This window comes from Marmota marmota, unplaced genomic scaffold (genome assembly GCF_001458135.2).
Source record: "Marmota marmota marmota unplaced genomic scaffold, marMar, whole genome shotgun sequence".
Taxonomy (NCBI): domain Eukaryota; kingdom Metazoa; phylum Chordata; class Mammalia; order Rodentia; family Sciuridae; genus Marmota; species Marmota marmota.
This window is the reverse complement of record NW_026000119.1, coordinates 3,005,859-3,032,618: the sequence shown is the minus strand read 5'-3', so window position 1 is coordinate 3,032,618 and position 26,760 is coordinate 3,005,859. Positions and strand designations below refer to the sequence as shown.

At 34.4% G+C, this 26,760-nt stretch overlaps 1 protein-coding gene across 4 annotated transcripts in view; it reads right to left on the bottom strand.

The window, feature by feature from the left end:
• Lin54 (lin-54 DREAM MuvB core complex component) overlaps nucleotides 1-26,760 on the bottom strand; it is a 74,449-nt gene that overhangs the window by 12,400 nt on the left and 35,289 nt on the right. For all 4 annotated transcript variants that reach the window (XM_015499222.2, XM_015499224.2, XM_048784736.1 and 1 more), the window contains 3 exons: nucleotides 6,616-6,832; nucleotides 1,254-1,327; nucleotides 748-945 (listed from right to left, as the gene is read on the bottom strand). In XM_015499222.2, the coding sequence (XP_015354708.1) occupies nucleotides 748-945; nucleotides 1,254-1,327; nucleotides 6,616-6,832 (489 nt within the window). The remainder of the gene's footprint in view (nucleotides 1-747; nucleotides 946-1,253; nucleotides 1,328-6,615; nucleotides 6,833-26,760) is intronic.

Here is a 26,760-nt window from a genome sequence, read left to right as displayed (position 1 = left end):
GAAATTTTCTATCTGCTTCATGGAAGCAGCACTCCCAACCCAAGTCAGCCAACAGAATAATACATGGCTTCAATCCTAATAATGACCAGATGATGGTGGACAGACAACTAAAGATATGTCACCTAGAAATGTATCGTGCTTGGAAAATAAACTGCAAAAGTCAGTGTCATCATATTTGTGTATGATGAAAGAACTTAATTATATACAATCTTTTCTAAATTCATTTGGACTCAGCTGACTCTCAGTTCAACTTTTCTCAAATCTTCAGTCTTGCACTCTCACCAGAACTCTTGCAAATCTAAATTGTCTGACTTTTAAACTCTGACTTGTGTGTATATTTCTATTTTTTTTTTTTTTTTGGTGTGTGTGTGGAGGGGGGAGGGTACTGGAGATTGAACTCAGGGTCACTTGACCACTAAGCACATCCCCAGCCCTATTTTGTGTTTTATTTAGAGACACGGTCTCAGAGTTGCTTAGTGCCTTGCCAATGCTGAGGCTGCCTCAGCATCCTGAGCAGCTGTGATTATAGGCATGCACCACCATGCCCAGCCTTGTGTATATATTTCTAAATGCTGAAAATACAGAGGAAAAAAACTCAGATGTTTTAACAGTTTGAGATTTTTTTTAGAAAAAGTCACTTTAATACTGTTTTTGAGTAGTTTCAGAATGTCATAGTGGTAGGCATCTTAAACCCAATTATCATTTTGAGGTCTATGAAATACAATGACTTCATTTTTTCCCACCTACCTGAGTAACGTACTGAGCTGGAAGCACTGCATAACCCACATTCCCTGTTCCTGGAGCTGGTGCCAGGACAGTACCTGGTGGCAGGTTAGTGAGGTTGGGCTGGATCTGTGGCAGTGGGGTGGCAGGCATGATAAGCCGTTGCTGTGGTTGGCTAGTAGTTACTATTTGTGAAGTTGGATTGATGGGTTTGGGGACAACCTAAAAAAAAGACATTTTGTAATCAGTTTATCACAAATTTTATCACAAAAATAAATTTTCAGCTTCGCAATTCAGTATCTTATACTTAAATCTCAACTTTGAATTTAAAAAATAAATTATCGGGGCTGGGGATGTGGCTCAAGTGGTAGCGCGCTCGCCTGGCATGCGTGCGGCCCAGGTTCGATCCTCAGCACCACATACAAACAAAGATGTTGTGTCCACCGAAAAATAAATAAATAAATATTTTTTAAAAAATAAATAAATAAATTATCATTTGAGAGAAACCAAGATAAGAAGTGATAACTTACTTGTTTGACAGCCTGAGCTTGGACAAATGGAACTGACATCCGCACTGGGGTTGTATTAACAACCACTGGCTTTGCTTTTTAAAAGAAGAAGGAAAATATGAATAATTTATTTACAGAAAACGACACTCAAAACTCTTGAGAATACTTTGCACTCCCCCAAGTTATTTTTCAAGTCATGAAAAATTCCATTTGCTTCCTATTTTGAGCAATCTTTAATCAGGATAGTTACCTTTCAAATTGCTTACCCCATCTACCTGAGAATTTTTATTAAAAGTGACTATAGGCTATCCACCTATTTGTAGACATTATATTAAAAATATTTCAATCTGTATTCAGAAGACTTAAACATTCAGTATTAAATCCAGTCAAATGAAATGTTTCATAAGTAAAAGAACCACCATTGATGAGCTTGGGTAACGACACTGTTCTATTCTCCTATTTCTAATTGCTGTGTTTCTATTCAAACCAGAGAAAATATCATTCTGGTAGAATTCAATATTTACAGAATAGATACTAAAAGGCAGCATGGCATAATGTTAAAAATGTGGGTTCTAAAGTCATAAGAACCAGGGGATTCAAATCCCTGTTCTGCTACTTTCGTGACTTTAATTCTCTTTGCCTGTTCCTTAACTGAAATATGGGAGTATCTACCTTCAACAGTAAAGGACGAACTGTATCAATTCATGAAAATTGATTAAAATAGTGCCTAACAAATAATAAGTATTCAATAAATGTTGTCATAGTTATTACTATAACCATTATTACCATATAAATGGCATCATGGCCAGTATTCCAGGGAAACTAAAGTATTAGACACCTGCACTCAAGGACTTCACATTCTAGTAAAATAGATCAGGTAAATACTCAAATAAAATAAATACTATTAAAGAATATGATAAACTTTTGTGGAATTTCATAGAAGAGAAAATACACATCTTACTGACAGAGAATGGGAATATGGCAAGCAAGAATACACAGAGCTATGAGATTGGCACTGATCAATGGGCAGGTGGCAGAAAGAGCACACAGGTATTCCATGCAGGCTCAAGAAGGAATAGTAGAGCTTTGGTCCTGGGAAGCTGCAAAGCATACTGACAACATGTTGGCAAACAGACCAGTTTGTCTAGACTCTAGGGTTAAAGTAAACAAACACATACAAAAAGGGAGACATCGAGGACCTTAAATGTTAAGGTAGAGATCTGTATTTTTAATTCAGTAGGCAATGAGAAGTTTCTGGACATTCTGAAGTACAGAAAAATTATTCACAAAAAGAAACTGTATATGACAGCAAGAGTGTAAAACATAATCAAGTTGTAATAAACAAGACCAGGCAGAAGAGTGTAAAAATAGAGGGTCTGGGGTGACAGCCCTGGGAAGAAAAGCGAAAAATAGTTTTAAGGGACCTGGTGGAAGTGAAAGAAACATGACTAACCAACCACTGCGTTGTAGGAATTGAAGGTAGAGTGAAAGAAAAAGTAAGTTATGGCAGAGTTTTCAAAAAAAAAAAAACAGGAAAATGATGGCTATTTAAAACTGAAAACTTGAGGATGAGCTGATTTGAAGAAAGCAAAACCGGACATGGAGAAATAATGTGATGACATTCAGGAGAAAGATTGGCAGGAGATCAAAAAGGTTAGTCCAGGACCAAAAGAATTTTTAAAACTGCCAATTGCCATTTTAACAGTCTGAAAGAGGGATTTAAGAAGATAGAAAGGACACTTATTTGGGTTTAAAATATGTTAAAGTAAGGCCTGGAGTCTGGACTGAGAAAAGTTGGAATAATGGGATCTAAACTGCTCTGAACAATAACTAAAAAATTCTATCCAAAGATTTCTTTGGATATAGAGACTATAATGATAGTAAGAGGTTTTCATACTTTTGAAGGAGACTGGAAGGCTAAAGACAAATCAAGAGAGTCCTGGAAGAGAACTTTAAAGACATCTGATCTAAGAGAGCAGGCTGTTGCAGCAAGGTGACAAACTAGGGAGGAGATGCAGGAAGAGTGGGAGATCTCCAGGTCTGATTAGCAGCGATGGTTGTATAACTTTGAATACACTAAAAACCAGCATTGTATGCTTTAAAAGAGTGAATTTTATGGTGTCGATGAAAACTGCATCTCAATAAAGTTGTTATACAAAGGGTGTATGACTATGAAATAAAGGAACAGTGACATCTGATATCTAATTTAAAGATGTTTCTGTTCTGGTTTGATTCTCCTTAGGTTATTGAAGTGTTAGTAAAGTTATAATAACCACTATAGATTGTTCTCGGCAATACTAAAATGCGTGCGTGGGACACAGGAGAATAGAGGCCCTCCACTACTTGATACTTGAAGATGACGGTTACTGTTCTGTGCAGACACAGATAACAACAACTGGAAGAATGTGGGAACTTCCTGGTCGTCGAGAGAAATAATGCAGACCGACATGTCATATCAAATAGGGGACTGTCCCTGCCTCCTCCTCATATACATTCATGAACGTACATATACACACGAGCAGGCACACACACACCCCTAGAAAACTTAAGTACTTGAGATAATATAGGTCGGTATCTGCACACTGAGAACAGAAACCTGAAGAATAAGGACTATTATATAACTAAAGTGGTCAGAAAACAGAAACACTATAAAATAGCTAGGGAAAGGGATATTATATAATTAAGTCAATAGTTCATGTTTCTCCTCCTCCTCCTCACCTTGGTGTACATTACTAATTACTACTGTACATTTCATAAAAGCTGACATAATCTGTTTTGTTTTTTTGTTTGTTTGTTCTTTAACAGGAACTCTAAACAATCCTTGAGAATAGCTTCCTTCCAAACTTCAGACACCATACCAGCAAGTGTTAGAGGTTTTTTTAATTTCTTAAGTTGATTTCCTCCTTTGCCAAGATGGTAGATTTCATTTTGAAGAGGTTAACTAAGTACTCTCCTGGTCCTTTTATGCTGCCTGCCAGCAAGTCAGTAATTAACACACAGAGCCTTTGAACATTGTTTTTTGTTTTTTTTTTAATTTTTTTTTAGATGTTGATGGGCATTTATTTTGTTTATTTATTTATATGTAGTGCTGAGAATTGAACACAGTGCCTCACACATGCTAGGCAAGCACTCCACCACTAAGCCACAACCCCAACTCCTGAACATTGGTTTTTATAAAGCTCTGGAGGGCAGGGGAGTATACAAGGTGAACTTAATTCCTTTCTGCATTTAAGTAAATCCTTTATAGGAAATTATATCCTTAGAAAGATACAATATATCTGAGGAACTACAGCAACTATTTAGTGTATCTCTATAGTCATCATTTCTGTAAAATAACATATTTTATACAGCCAAATCTTTTATGGGACAGGAGAGAAAGACAAAAAGAGAAAAATAAGGTGGAAATTAGGGAAACTGAATGGATGGTTGTGTATGTGAGTGGGTTAGAAGGAGTATAAAGAAAGGAAGGGGAAAGAGGCAGAGGGAGAGAGGTGAGAACAAAGAAGCAACACTAAAGGTGGAGTGCAAAAAAGGAAGAAGCCAGGAAGCAGAGGGTAGGATAGGGATTGCCAGAAGGACAAGAGAAAAAAAGCAGAGAGGGGCAGAAAGATGGACATAAAGTTGAAAAAAAAAAAAAAAAGGTACCAGTAAATACATCAGACTTATGAAATACAGCCCAACCCATTTCTCCACCTTCCTGGATCACTTATACCAAAGCCTTATTCTTATGAGTTAATTAAGGTTAGCACCGCAGGGAAATGGGCTCTCAGTAAACTATACGAATATAAAAACACACACACATTATATATAACCAATAGAATCTAATGACTTCTTTATATCAGCATGATATCTAAGTAGATGGGTTTGTAGCATTTCTCTTGGTCCTTGCTAAGTTTAAAGTATTGAGAGAATATAAAACTTGACTCCCTTAGCCAATAATATGCAAGTTTCATTTTTCCTCTCATTAAGAATGCTACAATAGGGGATGTGGCTCGGGTGGTAGCGCGCTCGCCTGGCATGCATGCGGCCCGGGTTTGATCCTCAGCACCACATACAGACAAAGATGTTGTGTCCGCCGAAAACTAGAAAATAAATATTAAAAAATTCTCTCTCTCTCTCTCTCCCTCCCTCTCTCACTCTATCTTTAAAAAAAAAAAAAAAAGAATGCTACAATAAATATTTTCTTTCAATGTCAACTTAAAAAAGGGATTAGAAAGTATAATTTGGTATGTCTAATTTGGTAGAACACATACTAAAATACTGTCTATTCCATTTTTCTCCCTTCAATGATTTGAAAAAGAAAGTTTCTTTTCTTGTACAGTTTCCTATAGTTGAACTAGCTATCAGCAGTAGGTAGCTCCAAATTTCTGATCACTTAATAAATGAAAAGATGAACCAACTAATCTTTAATTCTTCTACTGACTTCTTTGTTTTGTGGTGTGAGAACCCAGGACCCAGGACCTACTGCATGTTAGGCAAGTGCTCTACCACTGAGCTAACATCCCCAGCCTATTTACTTCTAATAAACAGTAAGTCATCCATTAGCCATCCGTTGCATTTTTACATTGCTGGAATAAAAAGCAGCCTTCCAAAGAAAAACTTAGACCTTCAACTATTAACTATTCTGATCCTTTCATAACAATCTTTTTTACAATATTTTTTAGTTGTCAATAGACATTTATTTTTATTTACTTATTTATATGTGGTGCTGAGAATCGAACCCAGTGACTCAAACATGCCAGGCAAGCACTCTACCATTGAGCTACAACCCCAGCCCTCTTTCATACCATTTTTTTTTTAAAGTAGACAGACATGAGAAAGGTTACACATGTGTCTGTGTATGTGTATCAGGTGTAGGAGGGTTAAACACAAACACAGAAAACAGAAGGAAAACAAAGAAATATCTTCTAGAAAAAAATACAACTAGACAAACTAATGGAACATTTTAGAACTTTTTATTAACTAGATTCAAAATAAGTATCACTCAAAATAAAATTAAATACAGTATTAAGTTCTTATTTATACCCTTGCCTATTTCAACACTATCAAGGGGCTTCATAGCTCAGAAACTGAAATAAATAATTTGGTTCCATCTAAATCTATTCCAATGGCATCAATAGTAGGTTTTTAGACCAGTATCAAAATAGACAATCACAAATAAATAATTATGATTATCTGGTATTATAGCACACCTCCAGCTACCAACTTCTAGTATAATGCAATACCACAGTTGTATACAACTATGATTTTATTTCACTGCTGATTCAAACTATCAGCTGAAATGCCACAATCAAATCAGAATTTCAGCAAGAAAAGGACCAATGTTTTTAATAATGTTAAAAGCATCCACTACTATTAGAAAAAAAAAAAAATGGTTACTAACCTTGCTGAAGAGGCTGAGTGTTTGTACTGGGATTCTGACTAACTGGTTGGGTTGAGCTACTGGCTGTTGTGGCAGTAACAAGTCGGACATAATGAAACTTGCTTCCAGGCACTTGAATCTGCTGGACATTGGGAGCAGTTGCCAGAGGAATAATTGTCTTAAACTGTGATGTGCTCACTCCTCCAACAGTGATGGTCTGCACAGCTGATTTCACTGCCTAGTAAACAATACAACACAACATGGCTATCATTAATCTGGGATTTAACTTTCCTATTCTTTTAACTTATGATGATTGCTCAAGTAATAAAGAATGCTCCTGTATTTCATCAAAAGCTGTTGAAAAGAACAACCTGTTCAAAGAGAAATGAAAAAGAATAGTAATGAATACAGGAGTGAAAACAAAATTAATGAGTTCTACCCTCCATTTCTAGTAGTCAACTTCCTCAGTACTCCAGGTCAGAAAATTTGCTATAAAGAAAATATTACTTAATTTGCAAAAACTTACACAGTCTTGTTACTATCAGGTAAAATTCACAAGGAGTATTTTTAAAACTCCCAGAATTAAGCACTATATTCAATAGAGAGAAAAAGAGATATAGGTATTACCACCAAATTAACCATAATAAATTTTATGTTCTAAAGGAAAAAGAAAAGTCCATCTTATACCCTTATTAAAGTCTAGTCAATTCTGAGAGGCTTATAATACCCACTCCCCATGTACCACAATACCCACTAGCAAGATGCCAAATTCAGCCCAAAATTACCCCATTTTGTTTGTTTGTACAAACAAAATGATATATTGTTTTTTGTTTGTACAGAGAAACTAACCAATTTTAGATAAATCAGATCTCAGTCAATACATTATTTTAATATTAATCCTTTCCTTCAGTCAGACAAAAACTGATGAGACATCTGCAAAAGCTTAAAAAAAAAAAGCTGAGTTAACTAGACTTCTGAGATGTCCCTAATTTATGTTATGACTAATATATAACACACAGGCATCCAAAGCAAAGAACTAAGCAAAGAACTGTTGTATGGTATTGTTTTATAAAGGTTTATGTCCCCCACCTTTTCTACATAAAGCCCTCATGCTAAAAGACAATTGAAATATAATGGAGGAAGTCTATATTCGCCATGAAGATAACTATTTATGAAAGAAGAATTCTGAAATTGTTGAACATTTTCATAAAAGCCCAGGTAAAAACAAAAAAGAGAATGTCATTTAGTATGAAAACTCTGCAGTCAAAGGAGATTACTTTTGCAAAAAATAATTCACATGTTGTCATTAGGCAGAGGCCCTAAAAAGCAGATTTAAAATAAAAAGATAACCATACTTACAATATTAGGCAAATATGTCCAATAGGCAAATATGTACAGTAGTCAATAGTGCAAGATACAATCCTTGCCATATATACACACACACAAACCCACACACAAATATGTACATATGTGTGCATATACTTATATATTTTGGCTATTTGGTATGCATTGGGGGAAGTACTAAAAATTCTACATACATTAACTGGTTTTAAATCTAGCAACTACATTGAAAGGTAAGTGTAGCACAACACAAGTACAGGGACTGGTTTATTTTAGCTGGCACATTATCTTCTTTTTGGGNTGTTGTTATTGTTGTTGTTGTTTTTGGGGGGGGTGGGTACCAGGAATTGAACTCCGGGGCACTCGACCATTGAGCCACATCCCCAGCTCTATTTTGAATTTTGTTTAGAGACAAGGTCTCTAGTTGCTTAGAGCCTTGCTTTTGCTGAAGCTGGCTTTGAACTCACAATCCTCCTGCCTCGGCCTCCAGAGTCCCTGGGATTATGGACATGAGCCACCACACCTAGACACATTATCTTTTTTTTAAATAAATTTTACTGTGTATATTTAAGATATACAGCATAAGGTTATGTATACAGACAGTAAAATGGTTACTATGGTGGGACAATTAATATATTCATCACTTCACATGAATGCCCACTTTTTGTTGGGGTAAAAACAACTAACATCTTAATTTAACAAGAATCCCAAATACAGTATAAAACCTATAGTCTTTATTCTATTAGGTTCCCACACTTTGTTCATCCTACATATTTGCTACACTGTATCATCTGACCTACATTTCCCTATTTCCTCTGCTATGGCTGCCAGTGGCAAACACTGTTTTATTCTCTATCTGTATATTTGATTTTTCTTAGATTCTATAAAGTGAGATCATGCAATACTTCTCTATGTCTGACTTATTTCACTTGGCTTAATGTCCTCCAGTTTCATCCATGTTGTGGTAAATGGCAAGATTTTTCTTTTTTAAGGTTAAATACTATTCCAGTGTATGAGTGAAAGTGTCAGTTTCTTTATCCATTCATCCATTGTGGACAGTTAGAACTGTAAAATATATATATATATAGGCTACTGTGAATGCTGCAATGAACACAAGTTGGTGATTTCATTTCCTTTGGTCATATGCCCAGAAGAGGGATTGCTGGGACATATGGTTGTTGTGGCCCCACTCCCTCATTCCCATCCCCAGCCTTGAGGTGGAGTCTTGCTGTTTTCCCAGGCTGATCTCAAACTCCTGGACTCAAGTGTTTCTCCCATCTCAGCTTCCCAAGTAGCTGAATTTCTGGTATGCAATAACCCAAACAGCTTATTTTAAAAATTTCTTTAGAAACTTTCATATGGTTTTCCAAAATGGCTGCATCAATTTGCATGCCAATCACCAGTGTGTAAAGATTCCCTTCTCTCATCACCATATTTATCTTTTGACTTTTTGTTCACAGCCATTCTAAAGGGCATGAGATGGCATCTCACAGTGATTTTGATTTACATTTCCCTAACAATTAATGATGCTGATTACCTTTTATAAGTCTGCTTTTTTTGTTGTTATTTGGTACTAGGGATTACCCAAAGGTGCTGTATCACTAAGTTGCATCTCCAGTCCTTTTCAATTTTTAAATTTTGATACAGGGTCTTGTCAAATTGCTGAGGGACTCACTAAGTTGCTGGCTGTCCTAGTGATTCTCCTGCCTCAGCCTCCTGAATACCTGAAATTATAGGTGTTTGCCACCATATCTGGCTGTTGATCATTTTTATATCTTCTTTGGAGAAAAGTCTAGTCAGACCCTTTTCCCATTTTGATAATTGAGTTATTTATTTTTCTATTATTGAATTATATGAGGTCTTTATATATTTTAGATATTAACCTCTTATCAGATATATGATTTATAAACATTTCTTCCCAATCTGTAGGCTGTTAATTCATTTGTTGTCTTCTTTGTTACTAAGATTTTTAGGTTGATGGATTCCCATTTATTATTTATTTTATTGTAGCATGATTTTTTTTGGTACAATATCCCCCTGCCAAAAACAAATCATTGTCAAGGCCAATATCCAGGAGCTTTTTCCCTAGGTTCTCTTATAGGAGTTTCATAGTTTCAGCTCTTACATCTAGGTCTTTAATCCATCTTGAGTTGATTTTTTTTAATTGATTTTTGTACATTGTATAAGGATCCAATTTCATTTTTTTGTATGTGAAAATCTAGTTTTCCCAGCATTGTTTACTAAAGACTGTTTGCTTCCCATTGTCCTCTTGTCAAAAATTAGTTGAATATACATTTGTATTTATTTCTGGACTTTCCATTCTGTTCCCCTGGTCTATGTGTCTGCTTTCATGCCAATACCATACTGATTTATTATTATAGCTTTACAATATAATTTAAAATCAGGAAGTGTGATGCCTCTGATTTCTCTTTCTCAGAATTGTTTTGGCTTTGGGATCTTCATGATTCCTTATGAACCTCAGGATTTTTTTAGAATTGTTTTTCATTCTATGAAGAATGCCATTGGGATGTTGAAGGGGTTGAACTGAATCTGTAGATTGCTCTGGATAATATGGACATTTGAACAATACTAATTCTTCTGATTTATGAGCATGAGATATTGTTCCATTTATTTGTGTCTTTTTCAATTTCTTTTATCAATGTTCTTTTTTCTCTCTTTATATTCAATTTTTAATGTATCCTAAACATGAAGTCATAACTGCAAGCTGTACATAACTGGTTTTCTTTAAGAAAAAAATCAGAACTGAATATATTTTTAATATTATGTAAGTCTTTACATTTAGTATAGTTAAATATTTGGATTTAAATCAATCAGTATACTATCTTCCATTTGAACTACCTCTTCTGTTCCTTTTTCTCTCCTTTCTTGCATTCTTTTGGACTAAATATTTTATTGGGGTTAGGGGTATAAATTTCCCACCATAAAGAAAGTAAAAAAGAGAAAGTTATTATTTCATTTCCCCCATATTAGCTTGTTACTTATATATTACATTACTTTTCTTTAAATGGTTATGCTAGATATTATAATATAAAATGTAGGAATATAAGTTAGTACTTCACATACTACTGAATAAAATAAACAGAGAACACTGTATCCATTTACTTTTTGCTCCAACTTTGTGCTACTATTAAATATTTTAATTTTACATAATTTAAACTTTACAAGCTATTCATTTAGGGGCTGAGATTGTGGTTCAGTGGTAGAGCACTTGCCTCAAACGTGTAAAGCACTGAATTTGATCCTTAGCACCACATAAAAAAATAAATAAATAAAATAAAGTTATTTTGTCCATCTAAAACTAAAAATATTTTTTTAAAAAAAGATATTCATTTAGTTACTTCTATAAACTTACCCTTATTGCTGCATGCTTGGGATCATTTTCCTACTGCTTTAATAATTCACTACGGGATTTCCTTAAGTGTGGGTCTACTGATGAGAAAGTTTCAAAATATCTAACGCTTTCTTGATCTGGATCTGATCTGTTGATAAACTCATCTACTGAGTTCTTATATCAGTTTGGAGTTTAAAATATTCATCCGATTCCTTTTCATAGTTTCTACTTGACTGCTGAAATTGTTCATCTTGCTAAATAAATTTTTTAATACATCAATCTTAGTTATTTAAGTCTGAGTCTAATAATTCCTTTACCAGTATATCTTGGATTTGAATAATTTGGTCTAGTGTCCTGTATGACTGAAGACTGTTTACTGTTAAAAAAAAATTAAGGAGATAATTTCAGGCTCTGAATTATGCTATATGCTTCAAGAGAGAATTCACTTTGGCTTTAGGAATGTAGTTCAGAGTTAAGGGCATATTTTCCCAAGCCAATCACAAATTGAGGCCATCTCAAGTTGACTTCAATCCTTGTGAAACCTTGTTTGTATCTAGCCCTCTTTTCCTTCATATAACACTAGAAAACTTTGTATGTTTGTGAGGGTTCCTTCTCCTTGTTGGGGCCTAAATCCAAGATTTTGTCCACATGACCTGTAAGACAGACAGATCTGCTCAGCTCCTCAATCTTTCCATGACCACTTTCTGCTCACCTTTTCAATCTATCAGCCACAACTTACAACTCAGCCAATGTCCTAGGGGGCCAATTCTCACTGAACATAAGTAACCTCTTTAGGTTCCCCTTAATTCAAGATGGTGGCCTCTGAAATCCTGGCTCCCTTGGTATGTCTCCAATGCCTTCAAAGAGATTATTAAAACATATTTAGGGTCTGGGGTTGTAACTCATTGGTAGAGTGCTTGCCTAGCATGTGTGAGGCACTGGGTTCAATCCTTAGCACCATGTAAAAATAAATCATATATATAAATATATATATATTAAAAAAACAAATTTAATTCTGCTTTTTAGTTATTCTTGGTGAGAATGTTGGTCTGCAATATGCTGATTCTGCAGCCAAAACAGAACATTCAGACTTTTGAGGTTTTAATCTAGTTTCCACAAGTTGTGGAAATGACTCTGGTTAAGTAATTAAACTACAGAAAATGTCAAAATGGTACTTTTCTGGGAGAATAAAAAGAGTTAAATAGCATCCAATCACTGACAATTCTGTTAAGAATGAAAGTCAAACACCTGCCATTAAGAAACACAGAAGTATTTTTTAATTAATATACTAAACATTATTAATTAATACACTAAATATTATAATAATTACAGACTCACAAGAAGTTACTACACTAACCCCTATAACCTCTCCCTAGCTTCTTCCAAAAGACTAACATTTTACTAACTATTGAATATTATCAAAACCAGAAAACTGATGTTTGATAAAACATCACTGACTAAACTATAGAACAGACTATATTCAGATTTTATCAGTCTTTATTTGTGTTTTTTAAAATTTATATGGGTAATTTTGTCATTTGTATATTCATGTAATCAATACCACTATCAGAACACAAAATTCCTTATCACCAAAGAATCTCCCTTGCACTACTCTTTATAAACATATTTATATGTTTATAAAGAGTAGTGCATTACCCCTTTGGCAGCCACCAAATAAGGCAAATACTTTAATATCTAAAGTACTAAGTAACATAAAATTAATGCTTAAAACTAGTAAAGGAAGCATTAAAATGATGCTTCATTGCTTGAGAGAACTGTCACAGGTCTTCCTCTTCCTTTAATTACAGTGGCATGAAAATTCCATATGAATGCTTCTCTGAACATATTCCACTTCATGTACATTCTATTTCCCAAGAGACATCTTTTTTTTTTTTTTTTTTTTTTTTTTTGGTGTCACTAAGGATTGAATATAGGGCCTCACACATACTAGGAAAGAACCCTAACCCTGAGATATAACCCCAGTACCCCAGCCCCCACACACACACTTTAAAAATTTTTTTTGAGACAGGGTCTTGCTTAGTTGCCTGGGCTGGCCCTCAATTTGTGATCCTCCTGCCTCAGCCTCCCAAAGAGCTGAGATTATAGGACTGTGCAACCATGCCAGGTCTGAACTACATCTTCAACAGCTAGGTTAAAAACTGTCCCAATTTAGAATGACAGTAGAGGGGGTAGAGAGAGAAGAGGGGAGGGGAGGGGAGGGGGGATAGTAGAGGATAGGAAAGGCAGCAGAATACAACAGACACTAGTATGGCAACATGTAAATCAATGGATGTGTAACTGATATGATTCTGCAATCTGTATACGGGGTAAAAATGGGAGTTCATAACCCACTTGAATCAAAGTGTGAAACATGATATATCAAGAACTATGTAATGTTTTGAACAACCAACAATAAAAAATTAAAAAAACAAAACAAAAAAAAAACTGTCCCAATTTAAATTCAAAATAACTGTGTTAAATATGTATTAGTGGTTGGCCTCAAAGCTAAGCTATTTGGAAAGCTAAAGCAGGAGGATTGAAAGTTCAAGGTCAGCCCAGGCAACTTAGAGACCTATCACAAAACAAAAACAAAAAGGGCTGGGGATGTCAATCAGTGGTAAATCAACCCTGGGTTCAATCACCAGTACCAAAAGTGGGGTGGGGATGTAGCTAATTGATGGATGGGATCCCCAGAACCCTCTTCCAATTACCCCCCATCACAATTGAGAATTAAACCCAGGGAGTTTACCACTGAGCTACAACCAGATCTTTTTATTTTTTTTTTTATTTTTAGATAGGGTCTCACTAAGTTGCTTAGTGCCTCACTAAGTTGCTGAAGCTGTACTTGGACTTGCCGATCTCAGCCTCCAGAGTGTACAGGAATATACCACTGTGCCCAGTGAAAGATTTTTTAATATACATTATTTCTTAAGCTATCTATTTAGAGATATAATAACTTAAGATTTCTTTGATCATTATTTTCTAATTGGCAAATGCCCAAAATCCTTAATTACAGATATACCTAAAATAAAAAGAGAAATAAAACATTCTTCTTTTACTTTAAAAATTACCAGATTTTTCAATTGGTAAGTTTAGGAATATAGATATAAATAAGGCTCAATCATTATCAAAATGCACTGCATTTGTAAGGACACATATCTATCTATATGCTTCATAAAATCTGTGACGGTTTATAGAGTTTATCACCATGACTATGTTTACATAAACTGTAAGTTTATTTATAAATTTATTTAAACATTAAATAAACCTGCCGGGCATGGTGATGTACACCAGTAACCCCAGCTACTAAAGAGATTAAGGCAGAAGGATCACAAGTCCAAAGCTAGCCTTAGCAACTTATCAAGACCCTTATCTGAAAAAATGAAAAGGAATGGGGGCGGTGTAGCTTAGTGGTAGAGCGCACCTGGATTCTATCACCAGTAGTGCATTAAAAAATAAATAATATGGGTTGGGGTTGTGGCTCAGTAGTAAAGTACTTGCCTAGCATGTGTGAAGCCCTGGGTTCGATCCTCAGCACCACATAAAAATAAATAAAATAATGATACTGTGTCCATCTACAACTAAAAAAATAAAAAATTAAAAAAATAAATAATAAAATGAAATAAATAAACCTATGAAGATGCAAATGTGCAACCTTCAAAATGTCTTCAAGCTAAAAAAGAAACAACTGAGAAAGTTTGAAGAAAAGATAAACAGATAAACATTATATGTATTACATTAGTAATGACAGAATCAAACCTTGAGACGGCCATTAGTACTTTCGACACTGACTCATTGACAGATAAAATAGGTATAACCCATTTATTTGCCATCTTTTCATGGCTATTAACCCAACTTATCTTTTATTCATAGTTATGGACTATAGTGACAAGGATGAATAATCTATTTGTGTATTTGTGTGTGTGGCTATGCTGGGGATCAAACCCAGTTTAAAAAAAAAAAAAAAAAAAGAGGGGGATACATGAACTGAATGTATAAGTTAAATCTACCTATTTCCTAAAAGAAAACAAAAGGCAAAAGTTTCATAACACTGGCTCAGAATGATTTCTTGGATACCATACCAAAGGTGCAGAAAATAAAAGAAAAAATAGACAAGTTGAACATGAAGTTTTAAATTTTGTGCATTAACGATGCTATACTTTTCCACCTAAAACTAAAAAAAAAGAAAGAAAAACAATTGAGGGAAGACTAGCAGAGCAGAAGAGGAGAAACAGGGGTAGGAAGGATAGGAGAGAAAGAGGAAGCACTGGATATTGAAATGGAACAAATTATATTCCATGCATACATGATTATGTCAAAATGAATTCCACTAATGCTTTCATAAAAACATTTTTAAATAATTTAAAAATTAGAGCATCATAATGTTTGTTTATTATAACTGCTATTTTACTAAATGACAATGTTAATTCTTTTTAAATTTAGAGTAATAGGTTTTCTAGGAAAATAAATATACAGTAAACTAATAAAACTGCCTCTAGAAAATAAACAATCTCATTCAAAAATGGGCAAAGAACTTGGGTAGACATCTCTCCAAATAAGAATGGCCAATAAGCACATGAAAAGATGCTTACTATCTCTAATCACTAGGGAAATGGGAATCAAAAGTACAAAATACCACCTCACACCAATTAGAATGGTTACTGTAAAAAATAGTAAGTAGCAAGCATAGTGGTTCATGCCTGTAACAACAGCATTTCAAGAGGCTGGGGCAGGAGGACTGCCAAGTTCAAGACCAGCTTGGGGAACTTAACAAGACCCTGTCTCAAAATATATTAAAAAGAGCTCGCGGAGCTGGGGCTGGGGCTCAGTGGTAGAGTGCTCGCCTAGCACATGTGAGGCTCTGGGTTCAACCCTCGGCACCACAAATAAATAAAGGTATTGTGTGCAACTACAACTTAAAAAAAAAAAACGAGCTCAAGATATAACTCAGTGGTGCCCCTGGGTTCAATCCCTAGTACCGCCAAAAAATAACAATAAATAATGATAAGTGTTGGTAAAGGACTTAGAGAAATTGGAACCCTCCTGTAACATTGGTGGGAATACAGAATGGTACAGCCACTGTGGAAAACAGTATGACAGTCCCTCGAAAAATTAAAAATAGAATCATCATATGATCTAGCAATTACACTTTTGGATATATATTCAATATTGCTATTTGTTTATTTGTTTTGTAGTACTGGCAATGGAACCCATGACCTTGTGCTTGTTAGGCAAGAGCTCTACCACCAAGCTTCAGTCCTAGCTCTTTTAAATTTTATTTTGAGACAGGATCTTGTTCAGTTTCCCAGGATGGCCTCAATTTTGCAATTCTCAGCCTCAGCCTGCCTCAGCCTCCCCAGTAGCTGGGTTTACAGGCATGCACCACCATCCCAAGCAAAAGGAAGGTCTTAAAGGATTGTACACCCATGTTAACAACAGCATTATTCATAAGAGCCTAAAAGGTAGTAAAAGTGACCCTAGGCAAATGAATGAATAAGCAAAATATGACATATAAATACAATGAAATATTAGTTGGTTCTAAAAAATGAAGAAAATTCTGATACATGACATGATGTGGATGAACCCTGAGGCATTATCATGATAAGTAAAATAAACTCACTGCAAAAAGACAAATATTGTGTCATTCCATTTATCTGAGGTACTTAGAGTAAACAAGATCATGGAAGCGGGAAGAACAGGAAAGGGAAGGGTAGAATGAAAGTTATTGTTTAATATGTAGAGAAAGTGGGTGTCACAAGATGAAAAGAGTTTTGGAGGGCTGTGGCTGTGGCTCAGCGGTAGCGCACTTTTCTGGCATGTGTGAGACACTGGGTTCGATTCTCAGCACCACGTATAAATAAATAAAGGTCTTTGAACAAATAAAAAAAAATTACAAAAAAAAGTTTTGGAGATGCATGGTAGTAATGGTTGCAGAACAATATGAATATACTTAATACCACTAAATTGTATATTTAAAAATGGATAAGATTGTATATCCGATGTCATATATATTTTACCATGATAAGCTACTGAACAGAAAACCAGGTATTCCCTTGCAAAATCACTTACAAAAATCAGTCAGAACGGCTAGGGCTGCAGCTCAGTGGCAAAGCACTTGCCTAGCATGTGTGAGGCACTGGGTTTGATCCTTAGCACCATGTTAAAAAATAAATAAATTAATAATTAATAATAAAGTAAAGGCATTCTATCCATCTATAATTACAAAAAAAAATTTAAATCAGTTAAGACTCAAATGATAGTCAAATAATAAAATATTAATTTTCCTAAACAATTTAATCATTTCATGAAGTTTAGAAAATAAGAATAAATGTATCTGTTCTTATACTTAATTTTCATCTTTGAGAAGAGCTCTCACAGGATTGTCCAGGCTGGTCTCCAACTTCTGGGCTCAACTGATAGATACTCCCCACTTTAGCCTCCCAAGTAACTGGAATTACAGGTGCATGCAAATACACTGGGTTCTCGTACATAATTGTTATGTGTAAAAAATAAAGGAAATAGCCAGGCACAGCAGCGCATGCGTGTAATTCCAGCAGCTGGAGTGGCTGAGGCAGGAGGATCATGAGTTCAAAGCCAGTCTCAATAACTCGGTGAGACACTTAACAACTCAGTGAGATCCTATCTCATAAAAAATACAAAAAAAAGGGCTGGGATGTGGCTCAATGGTTAAGCACCCCCGGGTTCAATCCTCAATACCAAATAAATAAATAAAACCAAAGAATAATTTTTATACAAATTTCAGAGTTTCTTTTATTACTTAAGGTAAGCTCATACCTTTTTTTTTTTCTGGTGGTGCTGGGGATTGAACCCAGGCCCTTGTGCATGGGAGGTGAGCACTCTACCAACTGAACTTTATCCCCAGCCCAAAAATGGAGGAATATTTTTAAATAGAAGAGTAAAGAAGACTTGCCTAAGCTTGACTTAAAAATGGACATTTTAACTAATTTAAAGAGTGAAATTTCTACAAAATAAAAAACAAAGCCAACTAAGAAAAATGTTCATAATCACATTAATTCAAAGGAATAATTTCTTTATTATACTATGAATTTTTAAAGTGTCATAAGGAAAAAAAGGCAAACACCACAAAAGCCATCAGAATACACAGAAGTATCTAGAAGACAAAAAGATATGACTAGTTTTTAAAAATACAGATCTATGAGAGATCTTTTAATCAGTTAGAATGGCAAACACCAGAGATGGTGGATGAACAGGAGAGTACAAAAGTAGAACTCATACCTTATGTAGTCAATTGAAATTTGACAAAGGACCAAAGGCAATTAAGTGGAGAAAGAACAGTCTTTGAACAAACCATATAGGTACAACAGAACCCTCACCTGACATAGCACCCCAAAAATAGAACTCAACACAGATCTTATACATTGCACATACAGAAAATAGACCTAAGCATAAAATGCAAAACTAAAAACTTCTTGAAGATAACACAGGAGAAATTTTAGGTAGTTTGGTGATGACTTTTTAGATAAACTACCCAAAGCACAACCAACACACACAATTTTTTTTGTAAGTCAAACTTCATTACAATTTAAAAACACGCCCCCACTACCCCCTACTGCCACCGTACACACGCCCACACATAGTACTCTTCAGAGAACGAAAAGGCAAGCATAGATAGGGAGAAAATATCTACAAAATACATGTACAGTCTAAAGGTACAGGAGCCATCTGGGTCCCAGGAAACCTCCAAACTAAATTGCAGAATCGAGAGATTAGAGATTGCAATCAGCTGAATCCAATAACAAACTATAGTATATAAACAACCCAATTTGGCTTAAAAAAAAAAAAGTAAAGAAGGAGATGAACTAAGAAATATTAATCATTTATAGACTATAAAATAGACATATAGGATTGGATTTCAATTCACACACAATGTAAATATAGAAATGTGAATACAACATAGGTTGTTAATAACATTGAAAGATCAGTTTTTGTTAAAAAAAGGAGAAAAAAAAGAGCCCCAATTTTTTATACATAAAGAAATATCTACAGATAAAATAATATAATTAACTTAAAATTAGAAACAGATATGAAAATAAGGTAAGCTCTTAATTCTAAAGGTAGATGAAAAGTACATTAGGTTAATTATAGTATTTCAGCTTAAGATATTTTAAATTTCTAGCAATAATATTTTTAAAAACCTGGCAGCAGGACCCCACAGGTCAGCAGAATATTCAGCTCAGTGGTAAAATGCCCCTGGATACAGTCCCCAGTACCACCAAAACAAACAAACAAACAAAATCCACAAACCATATTTAATAGTCAGAAATTTAATTTTCCTTCTCTTCTGTGAACTTGTATTTAATTGTACATCCTCTCAAAATTTCATCTTAATGTAACATTTTTATGCTTAAAATTCTTCTATCATGCTTCTCTGAAACAAAAATGTGTATAAAAATTGAAAACTTGTCTGGGGTTGTGGCTCAGTGGTAGAGTGCTTGCCTAGTATGCATGAGGCACCAGGTTCAATCCTCAGCATTACATAAATATAAAAGATATTGTGGGCTGGGGTTAGCGGTAGAGCACTTGCCTAGCACCTGCATGGCCCTTAGCATCGCATAAAAATAAATAAATAAAATAAAGATATTGTGTCCAACTACATTAAAAAAAAAGATATTGTGTCCACGCAAAACTAAAAAATAAAAATTAAAAAAAATTGAAAACTTAAAATCACTGTTCTATGTTAAATAATTTCATCTATAGTAGGTTAACAATACAATTAACCAAGGCAATAAAACTATGTTACAAATGTGACTGTTACAACATAAAAAGGTTTAACGCATCTTTTATTAGATGAATGGAACTTATTTTTAAAAATTACTTTTTCTAACCATAATGAATATTAAGTACTGCCAGAGTAAAAATGATTGTTCAGGAACAATCATATTCCTATTTTTTTATAATTTTTTTATAATTTTTTATACCTTGATTTTATTGATTGATTTTTATGTGGTGCTGAGGATCAAACCCAGGGCTTGCACGTGCTAGGCGAGCGCTCTACCGCTGAGCCACAACCCCAGCCCATATTCCTAATTTTTAATAAATATAGCCACAACCCCAGCCCATATTCCTAATTTTTAATAAATATAAACACTGTTCTCACAGCTAAGCATATATGAACACAAGGATATTTACTGTAACAATCCACATTAATACACTGAATTTCTTCTGGTTTTATACCAAAAATCAAACTGTTAATAATTCCCTTTTTTTTTTTTTTTTTAAGTATTAGATCCTCACATGTTCCCAAGTTGCCCTAAAATTCCTGGACTCAAATGATCCTCCTACCAAAGGGCCAACACTACAGGCATGGATCACCGTGCCTGAAAAGAAATTAATTTTAATTGTCTATAAACCCATCAAATTCTCCTTCAACTTAATAGAAAAAAAATATTGAAATCTATCTGAGCTACAAAAGAAATTTTAATAACTTGGAGAGTCACTCATTTTCCCTTGACTAGGAAATACATCAACAAGGCTTTGCATATTTCATGAAGTTGGCTGTGAGTTTTTCATATTTTGCCTTTACTGTATTGAAGTAATTTCTATTTCTAGTTTATTGACTGCTTTTATTACCAAAGAGCATTGGATTTTGTCAAGTTCTTATATTATTTGTATGACATTAATATAGCCAACCTGGCTCTCTTCTGGTTAAAAAAAACAAACAAAAAAGATTAGCATATTTCATGCCAAGATGGGGAATACAAAAAGATATGAAATGGAATATCAAAAATTGATAACAGAGGAATGGAATACAAGTGTAGAGTTTTTTATATTCCCTGTTTTTCTCTCTCTCTGATTTCCTATTTTTATGATAATTTTAAGATACTTTGAAAACCATACAAATACATAAAAATTCAACAACTCACTCTTAAATAACCAATAGATAAAGAAATTTTAAAATTTCTTGAAATAAATGAAAATGGGGACACAAGACACCAAAACCCATGGTATACAACAAAAGCATTACAAAGAGGAAAATTTATAGCAATCAATACTACATTAAAAAACCAGAGGGGTTAGGGTGGTAGCTCAGTAAAAGAATAAGTACTTAGCATGAGACCCTGGATTCAATCTCTAGCACCACAAAAATTAATTAATTAATTTCAAAAAGGAACAGTCACAAATAACCTATCATTAAATCTCAAAAAATTAGAAAAACATGAACAAACCAAGCCCAAAATTAGTGAAAGAACTAAAGAACAGAGCAGAAATAAAAGAAATATAGACTAAAGATGCAATACAGAAGATGAACAAATGAAGAGCTGATTCTTTGAAAAGATAAACAAAAGTGACAAGCCTTTAGCTAGACTAAGAAAAACAGAGTAAAAGTAAAAGAAAAATAAATAAATAAAATTGGAGATGAAAAGAGGTATTGCAACCGAAAGCACAGAAATACAAAGAATCATTAGAGATTGTGAGTAAACTACATACCAACAAATTTTATAACCTAGAAGAAATAAACAAATTTCTGGACACATACATTTTTACAAGATTGAATCATGAAGGAAAAGAAAACTTGTGCAGACTACTAGCAAACATGTAATGAGATTGAAATAGTAATAAAAAGTCTTTCATCAAAAAAAAGTCCAAGACGAGACGGCTTTAGTGCCAATTTCAACCAAACATTTAAACTACAACTATTACTAACTTCCCTTAAGTTATTCTAAAATATTAAAGAGGAAATAATTCTCCCAAATTTACTCTACAAGACCAGCTTTCCTCTGATCCAAACCAGACAAATTTAAAAAAGAAAGCTACAAATCATTATCCTTAAAGAACACAGATGCAAAAAATCCTAAAAAAAAAAAAAAAACTAGCAAACTGAATCCAACAAAACAAGGATGCCTACTTTCCCCACTCTTATTCAACATAAATACATAAGACTCCACCAAAAAACTATACCAATAAATGAATTCAGCAAAGTTGCAGGACACAAATCAGCATAGAAAAACCTGTAGCTATATGCTAAATGCCAATGGCGAATTACCTGAAATAGAAATCAGGCAAGCAATTACATTTCCATTAACTACAAAAAATAATAATAATAACAAAATAAAATAAAAACTACCCAGGAATAAATTTAACCAAAAGAGTGAAAGATCTCTCTATTAAAAGTTATAAGACTGCTGGGACACAGCTCAGTGGTAGAGTATATACATGCTTATCATGCACGAAGTTCTCTGTTCACTGCACCAGCAGTCCCAACTCTGCAAAAAATTAAACACATTGAAGAGGGAAAGTTATCCCATGTTCATGAATTGGAAGATCTGTATTGTTAAAATGTCCACCCTACCTAAAGTGATTTACAGACTCAATACAATCCCTATCAAAATATCAATGACACATTCTTCACAGAACTCGGAAAAAACAATGCTAAAATTTTGTATGGAACCACAAAAAGACCTTAAATGGCTAACACAATCTGGATTGAAAAGAACAAAACAGAAAGCATGATACTATCTGACTTCAAAATATACTTAAAAAGCTAGAGTAATCAAAATAGAATGGTTGGGGTGGGGATACTCAGTGATAGAGCACTTACCTAGCATGTGCAAGGCTCTGGATTAAATCCCAAGCACCAAAAAAACAAACAAAAAAGAGCCTGGTAATGACATAAAAACAGACACACAGACCAGTGGAATAGAATGGAGAGTCTAGGACTAAACCCATGCAGCTACAGCCAACTGATCTTCCACAAAGGTGCTAAGAACATACACTAGAGAAAGCATTCTTTTAACGGTGCTGAGAAAAACTGAATATCCAAAGGCAGAAGAATGGAACTAAATCCCTACCACTTATCATTTACAGAAACCAACTCAAAATTGTTTACAGACATACATGCTAGACCTGAAACTATAAAACTACTAGAAAAACAGGGAAACACTTCAGGAAGTTGGGATGAGCAAGAATTTTTTGGACAAGATTCCAAAACCACACAGGAAACAATAGCAAAAATAGGCAAATAGGATTACATCGCATTAAAAAGCATATATACAGGAAAGGAAACAACAGAATGAAGCGACAACCTACAGAATGGGAGAAAACATTTGCAAACTGTATCTGCCAAAGGATTAATATCCAGAATACATACGGAGCTAAAAAACTGAATAGCCACAAAACAAATAACCCAATTAAAAAATGGGCAACAGACCTAAACAAACATTTCTCAAAAGCAGACATACAAATGGCCAACAGGTGTAGAAAAAAGTATTCATCAGTAATTATCAGGGAAATGCAAATCCAAACCACAATGAGATATCATCTCACTGCAGTAAGAATGGCTATTATCAAAAAGACAAAAGATAACAAGTGCTGGCAATGATATACAGAAAAGGGAACCCTGTTGCTAGAAATGCAAATTATGATAGCCAGTTAGAAAAATAGTATGGTAGTGCCTCAAAAAGTTAGAGATAGGGCTGGGGGAGTAGCCAATAGTAGAGCACTTGCTACTTGTATGAGGCCTGGGTTCAATACAAAGCAACACACAAAAAGTACACATGATCCAGCAATCCCACTACCTGGTACATATCCAAAGCAAATAAAACCAGTATGCTGAAGAGACATCTGCACTCACATGTTTATTGTAGCACTATTCACAATTAACAAGGAATAGAAATAGCCTAAGTGTCCATCAAATGATGGGCAGATAAATAAAATGTGGTGCATTTACACAATAAAACACTATTCTGTCATAAAGTTAATGAAATCCTGTCATCTGGGACAATGTGAATGGAACTGGACATCATTTTGTTAAGTGAAATACTTCAGACACAAAGACAGGTATGGCATGATTTCACAAATATGTGGAATATAAAAATGTTGATCTCAGAGAAGTTGAAACTAGAATGGTAGTTACCAAGAGGTAGGGAGACTAAGGGGGAAGTGGGGATAGGGAAAAGTTGACCAATGGATACTAAGTCATAGATAACAGTAATATTTTCTAGTATGCTATTTCATAGCAGGGTGACTATAGACAACAATAATGTTCTGTACATTTCAAAAAGCCAGAATAAATGATTCTTAATGTTTTCACCATAAAATGATAAATGTTTGAGTAGGTGCTTAAAATCATTTAAATATTACAAAATGTATAAATGTATTGGAAAGGAAAAAATTTTCAACATATTTCAGTATATGTAACAACCCCCCCCCTCCCCAAATAAAAAAAAAACCTTGAGACAGACAAATAGTGAATTCTAGTTAAGGAAATACTTGTGAACTATCTAGGGAGAGGTATACTGGATGTGGACAATTTACTCTGGAAGACATTTTAAAAAATAAGATGATTAATGGATGGAGGGATAGATAAGCATATGATAAAGTAACTTTGGCAAAATGTTCAATCTGGAATTTAATTACGAAAGTTTCATAGAATTGTATTTCAGCTACAGGACCCAGAACGAGGAGGCATTCAAAAAGTTATACTAGCCATAGAAACCAGAGACTTAAAAGATTTACTTAACCATATGTACATGGCTTATGCCATGAAATTCCTCACATGGCAATCAAGTACATTCTACATCCTAAATGGCTACAGACAAAGAAAACAGGGGAGATCTATTGCAAAACCAAATTCAAAAACACCCCTGGGTGGGAGAGTAAAAAATATTATAAAATGTATATAAGGATGTCCAAGAGAACTTGCACATCCTCAAAAAAGTAAAGAGGATTTTCTTAAGATATAAGCATGTTCACCATAAAAAAGAGAAAAAAAAAACAGTACTTAGGATTACATAAAGTGTGACCAGACCCTAAATTTTAGGAAGATTTATGTACTTTAATAAGACCAATATTTTGTGAGAAAGGATTTTCTAGGATTCTAACTAACTCTCATTTCTTTAATCCAACTTTTCAGAATCTAAGCTGTGAAAACACTTAAGTTCTTTGAATTTCAGTTCTCTAAAAGCTCAACTATCCTGAACTATTTTTGATCAGATTTGGTATGAACCATCATCCTGGATTCACTCTGTGCTACGTCAGCTTTTATATTCTATAAAAAAGTTATCCTACCTACAACTTTTCTTATACTCTAAGTTTCAAAACTATTAAAATTTAAAAATCCAGATGGCCATTCCAGTGATAAAATGAGAGCCAAACTCAGAGATGACCCAGATGTTGCACCTATCAGATAGGCACTTTAAAATAACTATGATTAATATGCTGACAGACCTAGTGGGAAAAGCAGTCAACACATGGTGACCACAAGAGAAATTTCAGTAGAGCTAGAAACTATAAAAAAGGTGTTAAATGAAAATGCTAGAAATCACATATATATACACCACATCTTTATCATTATTATTATCATTTTGATGGGGCTGACTTTTAAGATTGAACACACAGGGCCATTTGCATGCTAGACAAGTGTTCTACCACTGAGCTAGATACCCAGGCCTTTTTAAAGTTTTATTTATTTATTTTTATTTATTTTTTAAACAGGATCTCCCTAAGTTGTCCAGGATGGCCTCAGACTTGCAATTCTCTCATCTCAGTCTCCTGAGTAACTGGGATTACAAGCATACACCACAGTATCCAATACTAAAATTAAATTTTTATAAAAATTGTCAGAATTTATCTTCTTTAAATTAGCCACTAGTAGACATGCAACTGAGAAAAGAATCAAGAAATTTAAAGATACATCAATAAAAATTATCCAAACTAAAACACAAAGGAAAAACAAAGAAGAAAACAAGAGAAGAACAGAGAATAGAGTATCCAAGAGGATCTTTTAAAGTGGTGTCCAAGTTCACTTGTTGGTACACACCTGTAATCCCAGTAATTCAGGAGGCTGAGGTAGAAGGATCACAAGTTTGAGAGCAGCCAGGACAACTGAGAAAGACCTTGTCTCAAAATTTGGAAAAAAATAAAATAAAAGCTAAGGATATAGCTCAGTGGTAGAGCACTTGCCTAGGGATTGATTAGTCAAAAATGTGTATCTGGCTCTAGAGTAATTACCAAAAAAAAACTGTTGACTATAGAGCAATCACCAAAAACAATTTTTCTTTTTTTTAATATTTATTTTATTTAGTTGTAGTTGGACGTAATACCTTTATTCCATTCATTTACTTTTATGTGGTGCTGAGGATCGAACCCAGGGCCCCGCGCATGCTAGGCAAGTGCTCTACCGCTGACCCACAATCCCAGCCCAAACAATTTTTTTTTAATTATAAACAATAGTTGAGATAAAACAGTATCATAAAAAATATCCAATGAACACTGCCCCCCCCCCCAAAAAAAGGGGCAGAAAATGGGTTAAAGAAATAACAAAGCACAAGGGACTGGGGATATCGCTCAGTTAGCAAAGTGCTTGCCTCGCATGCACAAGGCCCTGGGTTTAATCCCCAGCACCACCAAAAAAAAAAAAAAATAACAAAGCACAGATGGAACAAAGAGAAAAGTAGTAAGATAGAAAATTTAAATCTAGGGGCTGGGGCGAT